This window comes from Pygocentrus nattereri, chromosome 13 (assembly GCF_015220715.1).
Source record: "Pygocentrus nattereri isolate fPygNat1 chromosome 13, fPygNat1.pri, whole genome shotgun sequence".
NCBI lineage: Eukaryota > Metazoa > Chordata > Actinopteri > Characiformes > Serrasalmidae > Pygocentrus > Pygocentrus nattereri.
In genome coordinates, this window is record NC_051223.1 from 34,840,394 (window position 1) to 34,850,115 (window position 9,722).

At 38.8% G+C, this 9,722-nt stretch overlaps 1 protein-coding gene across 1 annotated transcript in view; it reads left to right on the forward strand.

Annotated features, from left to right (window-relative positions):
- The first annotated feature begins 4,298 nt into the window (after window positions 1-4,298).
- Window positions 4,299-9,722, forward strand: part of LOC108439456 (legumain-like) — an 8,261-nt gene continuing 2,837 nt past the window's right edge. The window contains exons 1-10 of the mRNA XM_017717892.1: window positions 4,299-4,373; window positions 4,708-4,805; window positions 4,946-5,027; window positions 5,185-5,276; window positions 5,399-5,474; window positions 5,553-5,615; window positions 5,703-5,769; window positions 7,160-7,278; window positions 7,408-7,497; window positions 8,198-8,407. Coding sequence (XP_017573381.1) covers window positions 4,299-4,373; window positions 4,708-4,805; window positions 4,946-5,027; window positions 5,185-5,276; window positions 5,399-5,474; window positions 5,553-5,615; window positions 5,703-5,769; window positions 7,160-7,278; window positions 7,408-7,497; window positions 8,198-8,407 — 972 coding nt within the window. The remainder of the gene's footprint in view (window positions 4,374-4,707; window positions 4,806-4,945; window positions 5,028-5,184; window positions 5,277-5,398; window positions 5,475-5,552; window positions 5,616-5,702; window positions 5,770-7,159; window positions 7,279-7,407; window positions 7,498-8,197; window positions 8,408-9,722) is intronic.

The window sequence follows — 9,722 nt, forward strand, 5'->3', positions numbered from 1 at the left end:
TCTTTTCCGAACCAATATGCCACTTGGTTAATCTTTCACTCACTTCTGGATATGTTCCTGTGTCTTTAAAAACAGCAGCTGTCACACCTATTATTAAGAAACCTGACTCAGATCTAACAATTTTGAGCAATTACAGGCCTATTTCAAATCTCCCATTCATCTCTAAAGTTCTAGAAAAGGTCGTGGCTTCCCAGCTGCTTGATTTTTTGAGCACTAATGATTTATTTGAAAAATTTCAATCTGGTTTTCGTTTGCATCATAGCACCGAGACTGCTCTTCTCTGTGTCCTAAATGACCTTCTCCTTTCCGCGGATACAGGTTGCATCTCCATTCTTTTGCTTCTTGATCTCACTGCTGCTTTCGACACAGTAAATCACAATGTTCTCTTAACTAGGCTCACTGAGATTGGTCTCTCTGGAACCGTACTATCCTGGTTCCACTCGTATCTGACTAACAGGCTTCAGTTTATTTCAATTGGGAACCATACGTCTGACACAGTGCCCATTGAATATGGTGTCCCTCAGGGTTCCGTCCTTGGTCCCCTCCTTTTTATAATCTATATTCTCCCCCTCGGTTATATTTTTCGTAGTCACAATTTACATTTTCATTGCTATGCTGATGATACTCAGATCTATCTCAGCTTCAAACCAGCAGTACTGTTTCCCCCACCCCAGTTAAATAGATGTCTTATTGACCTGAACCCCTGGCTTAGGGCAAATTTTCTTTCTTTAAATGCACACAAAACCGAGTTTATAGTTACTGGCTCCAAGTCCACTGTTAACGCTCTCAAAAATCTTGCTCTCACAGTAAATGATATTACAATCACTCCATCTGTCACTGTCCGAAACCTAGGTGTTCTTTTTGACCCTTCTTTGTCTTTTGAACCACACATCAAGTCTCTGTCTAGGTCGGCATTTTTCCACCTTCGCAATATTTCACGTATCCGTCCTTTACTGTCCCCGGCTGCAGCTGAGTCTCTGGTCCATGCTTTTGTTACTTCTCGCCTGGACTATTGTAACTCAGTGCTCTATGTGCTCCCCGCTAAGTCACTTAGGTTGTTACAAATAGTGCAAAATTCTGCAGCACGGATTCTCACATACACTAAAAAATCTGAGCACATTACTCCTGTTCTTCAGAGACTTCATTGGCTGCTCATTACTTTACGTATTCACTATAAAATTTTACTTCTCACATTCAAGGCACTTCATGGCCTGGCTCCTGCATGCTTACTCGACCTTCTAATACCCTACAAGCCCACTCGTAACCTCAGGTCTTCGGAAGCAGGCCTTCTAGTGGTCCCTAGGTTCAGGCTCAGCTCTATGAGTGGTCGTTCCTTCAGTGTTGCGGCCCCCTTGCTCTGGAACTCTCTGCCTCTCTCTCTTCGCTCTACCTCTTCTCTTTCTCACTTCAAATCTTTATTGAAATCTCATCTTTTTCTCCTTCATTTTTCTCCTGCATCTTCCCCGGGCCTTGTGTAATGTGATATGCATTTTGTAAAGCGACCTTGGGTTTTGTGTAAAGGCGCTATATAAGTTTAACTTATTATTATTATTATTATTATTATGTCTTTACAGATTATCTGTAGTCTGTGCCTGAAATACAGGTTTATCAGTCCCAACTGGAAGATTTTTTTGGTATTACCAAGTTTTCAGGCGTAACATCCTGTAAGAACAGATCTTAGAATGAAACGCATGTGTCATTTATGTCATAAAACTGATACACAACTCAACACAAAAGCCAATAATAATAATAATAATAATAATAATAACAATAATAATACATTGGCTGAGTTACACTATGTAAGTTTTGGGGATTTGGAGGCCTCAGGTGGAAATGTGTACCTGCACACAAAGTATGGAAGAACATTTTGTTGTGATTGTTCTTTTGGATCCCCATGACCAGATGAATCTGATGGTTGCAAGCTTGTTGAAAGACTGTTCAGAACAGTGAAGGACGCGTCTTCCTTGACTGTAAGTGAATTATCTACTCATATTAAGTAATCATATCAATGTAATGTTGATTTTGCATTTGAGACCTAAACGTCGAGCCAAACCTTCCTTTTGAGGCTGTGCTCATGATGTTAATATGTAAATATGTAATACATAGAGATGTATGACATGGTCTGAAAACCTTCGAAATCCAGTCAGATGCGTCTGTGTCACGATTGGCCCCTCCCAGTCCTGTCCATGTGTGTTTGTTTTGGTCCAGCCCCCTTGTTTGTTGACTCCACCGATGATTGTTTTCGCCTGTCCCTCGTTATTCTCGTTTTATAAGCCCTGTGTTTGCCCCTTGTCTTTGCTGGCCTTTTTTTGCTCTGATCGTGCTATTGGTTGTTCTGGTTACTGTGTTTTGTTTGAACCTGTTTATTCTTTGTCATCATGTCTAACTCTCGTTCTATCCGTGTTGGCTCACTGACCCTGGACTGTTTTGACCTTGACCCTGGATTTGCCCATGATAAAAGTCGCTTATCTCAGCACGTGTATCCGCCTCCGCGCTCCCCGTTACGGTCTGACTTAAATTATTATTTTATTTGTATTATTATATTTAGAGGGCAAGTCGTAACACTGGATGGCATCCATATTTTATCCTGTTTCTTTTTTTCCTGACTTCTTTCCGTTTTAATCAAAGTGTCTTACATAGTGCAACTTTAAGAGAAAAAAAATTCTCCATTGGAACGCAAATGCTTTAAGATACTACAAACAAAGTATTTGCACAGGTTCAGCATTATTTTTACAGCAATCAGTGCTTTTGGCATGTACAGTTATGCCTTGATTCCTCAAAGGGAAAAGCTATACTGACACTGTGACCATGATGTTATTTATAATTTTAGATTAAGTTAGAAGAATTGGAAACTATCTTGTAGTTCCACCTGTGCAAGTTTACAGTTAGAGACTGTTGATGCACACTTTATGTTAGCCATCCTCCAGCCCAGGGGTGCACGGTCCTGGTCCTGGTCCTGGTGATCTACACCCTGCAGAAATGAACACACCAAGAAATAAGGGCGTTGAATATTGGAGCCAGGTGTGCTGGATCTGAAATGGGTGGTAGATCTATAGGACAAGAACTGGGTACCACTGCTCTGGTCCTTCATCACACAGAGCCTTTCTTAGCTGGATGGTTTAAATGGTGGACAACTCTAAACTTAGCAGCCCACGAAAGTGCCATACAGTGATGAGGTAGAAGGTGGCTGATAACTGGTGCATGATACCAAATGGGGTACAACCTGTAACTGTACACCTATAGTGTAGTATAGTGTAGGGACCTTACTAATAAGGTGGATTCTAAGCATGAGTATATGCGGAATTTTCTAAAATACTTAAACAAACAATATGATAAATAACAAACAACTTGCTGGAAAGACTCAGTAATGTTCATTAAGGCATTTTGTATATATCATTTTCCCCAAGTTTCCAAGTGTAGCTTTAGCATTTACAAAAGGAAAAGTTGCTGTTACAGAATAAAGGGATACGGTTTCTGTGAGACGCCTCTTTATGAGTGAAAATGAGAGTAGAAGGTGCTCAAAAAAGTGCTACCCTGCGTAACTGCAACAGGTACAAAGACACGGGTAAGAAAGCCCTAACATTTTTATAGCTGTGTTTTACTGGTACTGGATTTTATCATGCAATTTGTCATGTCGGTCATCTGACAGTCTTTCATGGGTCATAATAGTTTCACTCTTGCACAATTAGGAGTAGTTAAGAGGGTTTGTGGGAGGATCTGTGGTAAACATACAGTTTTTCCCCTTTTAAAGAGCTTATGCAGAAAAATAAGGGTCGGAGGTTTATTGCACAACTGTTTCCAATCCCAAACTCAATTTTTTTCTCAGCAGTTCACTGTGTTTTCAGTGTTAGACACAGAGACAGTAACATGGACACAATTACTGTATGCAGCAGCACATTTGATTTAATACTAACTACAATGGAATACAGTGCAACAAGGATACTGGAATTGATATTATATTCCATTGTACTTACCCAGTAATAAAGTACAGTTTTGAGCTTTTAGCGAGGTACTTTTACTTGAGTAATTATTTCGCTGAAGTAACAGTACTTTGACTTGAGTCTAGCCCCATCTGGTGGACACTACAGACTACAGAAGAACTATAATGGAGAATTTGAGAGGGTTACAGTCTCTGTATTTGCCTTTTGGGTCCACCAGAGGGGGCTTTAGTGATTTATACTCAACCAACACATCAGCTTCATGAATGATATCCCTCAAAATGTTAAAAGACTATAAATAGTATTTCAAACGACTAGTTTCTTACAGACTTTTCTATATTAATCTGGGTAGCCTCTAAGATGAGTGGGAAAAAAGGCAAGCAGTGGGTTCTGCTGGCTGCTGGTTCCAAAGGCTGGACAAATTACAGACATCAGGTATGATTACTACGCTATGTTGTTTATTAATTAAATCCATTTAGGGTGGATACATTCTAAAGGTCTCATGCCTTCATATTCATACATTCTCTTCCAAATCGCAAGGACATGATAAATACCATGGGGTTCATAAATATTGCTGTGCACTAATCCGTCCTACCTCTTCACATATTCTGAAAGGGGTCCTTTTAAAATGATGCTCTGATCCAGTATGATCAAATGAGTGAATCATATAATGTTGAGTGATAGTTTGTTACAATGTTGAGTGAATCATACAAATCAGTGATAGTTTGGTAAATGATATTAATCACATTCTTTCCTATTTATTCATTAGGCTAACGTCTGCCATGCTTATCAAATGGTTCATTGCAATGGTATTCCAGATGAGCAGGTGGTGGTGATGATGTATGATGATGTAGCTTACCATAAAGAGTGAGTACATGTTTTTATGTGCATTTATGGATGTATGTGTTTTATTATAAGAGAGTTTGTAAGCACATACAGAAGCGGTCGCAGATAATGCATTCCTTATAAAAAGACATTAAATTAGTGGAGTTTCTCTCTTTCAACAGAAACCCATATCCAGGAGAAATCATCAATGAGCCCAACGGCCCAAACGTTTACCCAGGAGTTCTGAAGGACTACACTGGAGATGTATGTGCTCTTTCAAGCTGCCTGTTCCAATGACAACATACTTTTATTTGAACTACTTTAATTAAACAATTCAATCATAAGAACGTTACTCAATAACTAAGTGAGAAAGCAGATCTATCCATAGTTTATTATAAGTATATATATATCATCTTTACAGGATGTATCAGCTGGGAACTTTCTGGCCGTGCTCTGTGGAGATGAAGCAGGTGTTAGCAAACAGGCAGGGCGGCCAGTAAAGGTCTTGAAAAGGTCGTTTTCTTTTGCTTTACAAAATTATTCCTCATTCTGAAAGTAAAGAATACAACATTGTTTACCCGAAGTAAAACTAATGCAATCACATTAATAAATCGCCCCGATTTCTTCCCTAACAGTGATGAAAATGATACCATTTTCGTCTACCTGTCGGACCACGGGAGCGCAGGAGTGTTTGCCTTTCCCAAGGAACTGGTAAGCTGTGTTTTCTTAATTTCCGCACTTGACTCATTTAGTAAAGATCAGCATCAAACGTGCTTTATCACATTTTAGCTTCATGCAGCTGACCTTGTCAGCACAATAAGCAAGATGGCAGAACGTCAGCAGTTCTCAAAGGTCAGTAATTAACTAACACAACACGCTTCGCGCTTTTGCTTTTTAAGAATTTCACCCTAATATTTACTCTCTTATGCAACTTTGCAGATGGTGATTTACATAGAGAGCTGCTGCTCTGGATCGATGATCGATCATCTCCCAAAAACCGCACAGGGTACGTTTTATCAGGGTGGAACTACTAAGGGTGAACAATTTCAATACAGAAAAACTGGAGCAGTCATAATTAAAAACGGAGTCTCTGATATGCCCTTGGCCCTCTTCTCATTTACTCTCCTCCACGAAAAACAAGAACAGAAAAAAACTGAAAACTGACCTTCAGAGGAAAGTTCTTTAGAAAACCTCTTACCTTTTAAAGACTTTCCTCGAAACATACAGTATGTCCAAGCTGGGAACTATTTACAAAGAACCTTCATTTTTAGTCTGGTCTCCACACTGATGAAAATAAAGCTTTCTGAATGGTCTTGGCTTGAGCATACATTTTAAAAGCTCCATTAAGTGACTGTGGTAGCATCATCACAGTGACCTGTATCATGGGAAATCTTTTCCTTGCCTTTTTTAAACAAAAGAGTTTGAAGTAGTGTGTAAACAATGTTGTAAAATACGTTTGAAAATGTATCACTTACTCCTCAATCCATACAGTCAACATATTGGGACTAAGTTGCAAAAACAGCCTGTTTTTATTTTATTTATTTATTTATTTATTTATTTATTTTTGTAACATCAGAAAAACCAGTGTATTTACAAATCTCCTCTTTATGCAGCAGTTTAGCTCCGTCTATTCATGCTGAAGTTATAAGGGATTTTTATGTTTTTTTTTATTTAGGCACAATGCAGGCAGCCAATCAGAACAGAGTTCATGTACATGTATCAGTCTTAAAGGCGCAGTAACAAAAACAGTCTGGAGTCTTATAAGCGTTAATAGAACTAAAAATAAACTAAAGGCTATTTTTATAGGACACACTACTTTGCAACATTTTATGTTGAAATGTATGTTTTCTAAGCTAAACCTGTAGTGGAAGTGTATCATTAGATTTGTGTTTCAAATCTAATTATATACCACATAAATTATTGATATATTTAATTGAAATCTTGAGATTAGAGTCTAACATTTTATCTTTACATTTACAGTAGCTACTCTGAATATTTATTATTATAATATTTATAAGGGGACAGTCGTGGGCTGGAGGTTAGGGATCTGGCCCTCTGACCGGAAGGTTGCCGGTTCGATCCCCAGGGCCGACAGCACATGACTTGAGCAAGACACCTAACCCCCAATTGCTCCCCAGGCACTGTGGATAGGGCTGCCCACCACTCCGGGCAAGTGTGCTCACTGCCCTAGTGTGTGTGTGTATTCACTAGTGTTTCGCTTCACGCATGGGTTAAATGCAGAGGCGAGTAGTTTGTCTATATGACTTGCCTAAACAATGACACAGAAATGATCAATTACTTAAGCGATGGTAGAAATTCAGCCATTAATCAGCTAATGTGCTGCTGGTGAGCCACTGAAAAAGATTCAAGCTTGTTCTTTTGTTCCTGTGTTCTAGTTTATGGGCTGTCTGCCTCCAACCCCCATGAGTCCCACAGTGCCTGTTTCTATGATGAAGAGAGGCTCACATTTCTTGCTGGTGAATTCACTTCATGTTGGCTGTTACACAATGACCTGGTCAGTTTTTTATTATTATTATTATTTATATATATATATATATTTTGCTTGACCCAGTAAATCTAGGAAGGGCTTTTTATGTGATATCACTGCCTGTCTTGAAAGCGTGTCTATTCCCTCTTCAAACAGTCTGATCTTACTAGGACAACCTTCCAGGATCAGTTTGTGTATCTGCAAATGAAGGTCACCCAGTCTACTCCTTGTCAATATGGCAACAATGTACGTATAAACTTGCTATGAAATGCAATCAGCTGCAATTCTCCGTTGGTTGGTAGCCTGATGAACTCCTTTTCTCATGTATTTTGGGCATTTGACTTAGTAGCATTTATTAAAACTTCAGAGTAGTTTTACTGAAAATGTATTTAGCTGAACTTCACCTTAACCTTCTAAAGGTTTGGCTAAGTATTCTTAAAAGTTCAGTAAGTTTTACGAAACTAATATGCAGGTCATGAGAAACTAATGCAGCCATATCATGTGTTGCTGATTTTCTGAAGGACAATAACATTTGGCTGACGCTCTTATCTAGAGCGACTTACAATTCGATCATTTTACACAAGTAGGTGAAAGTGGTGTTGGGAGTCTTGCCCAAGGACTCTTATTGGTATAGTGTAGGGTGCTTACCCAGGTGGGGGATTGAACCCCAGTCTACAGCATAGAAGTTAACCACTACACTATACCAACCAAGTTAATGTATCCTCTACTGAGACCACACTTCTGCACATTTTAATACACGATTACTGTTTGATTGCTGAATGGAACATATTGGATGTTCAAATGTTTGCAGAAGACCGTGTGTCAGTTTAGTTTATGAAAGACTTTAAGGCGTTAATACAAATAATTAAAAAAATAAAAATAAAAACATACAAACCCCTAAAAGCAAAGCATAACAAAGCATGTTTTCCACTTCTTTTTTCTCCAGGAACTTAGTAAAGTGCTCATCAGCAACTTTTTGGGCTATCCTGACTCCAGAGCTCAGGCAGAGCGTGGTTGTCAAGCAGAAAACTTCAAAGTGACACATCTCACCCCATCACATGAAGTCCCACTGATAATTCAACAGAAGAGAATTCAGAGAGAAATGGACCCAGAGAAAAAGGGAGCTCTGCAGAGAGATTATGACAAGCATCTGCAGGTTATTGATACATACAGGCTTCACTGAACCAACACACTGATCCTTTTGGTCTCTTTTTCATTTTCTCCCACAAAGTCGGGAAGGTAGCCTGACTAGAACATGTTTAGTCCAGTTTACAGTTTTTCATATACAGAAGAGCTATATTACACATTTTTCTTGTTTTATCTCCAATGTTTATGTTGGTTTATGACCCAAAATTAGTCTCGACCTCTCTTTATTTCTCAACCTCTCTTTATTTCTCGACCTCTCTTTATTTCTTACATGTTGGTGGTAGGCCACCAGTAATCTAGATATTCTATTTGTTTTCAAAGGAGCAATGATGGAAAATTCTTCCACTGGCAGCAGCAACAGCAGCATATCACGGTGGTTAGCAGTGCATTCCATCAACAGTTTAATTTTCCCAGCTATTCCTGTTAACTACTGCAGTGGAATAAACCGCATGATGTTTTTTGGAAGCAATGAACACTGAATGTCTCAATGTTGTCCAGGCAAAGCCAGTATTATACAATGAAAAATAAAGTAGTAGAACCTCCTTGTTTCCACCCTAAAGCCCCTGCTTAAGCATATTAATGATTTTCTTCTATTATATTAAGTTTTCGTTATGCTTTTATTATGAAATAATGGAGAAAAAATTTCCCCACAAAAGTACTTTACACATAAAAATATCTCCACAGTGTCCACACATATGACCATGTTGATTCAGAACAGGAACTTGTGTGACCTCAGGTTTAGAAGCACGGTCAGCTAGCTGAGCGCTCAAATACCGGACACGATATGTCTGTGATCTACCTGTCATGAGATGAAACACAGATCTCAAACATTAGCTGCAAAATGTAGGTAGATATCTAGAACCCGAGATGGGTGAAGTGGCTTATTTTCAGCCCTACATGTTTATCAGAATCAAGCATGTAGTGCTGATCTGCACTGATCCTGCTGCCTGTGCCATCTCTAGCATCACCAGTGAGATGCTACTGTCAATCATTGTGACATGCCTACTCAGTTCTGAGATGAAAGCAGGTTGGAATGTTGTGGAGCCTTTATCCAGGCAAGGCATGGCAAGGCAAGTGCATCTATATAGTATGTTTCATAGACCAGGGTCATTCCAAGTGCTTTAGAAATGATAAAATACAAAGATAAATCAAATTAAAAAGTACAAAAAGCAAAGTAAAGGAGAATGGAAATTAAAACATGGTTCCAACAATAGGTTTGAATCAAATTAATAGAAATGAATCATTAAATTAAAAATGAAATGAGAATCATTATCTGCTATTAAGTTGTTTTAATTCACGGATATGTCTTGTAACTGGTAAATGCT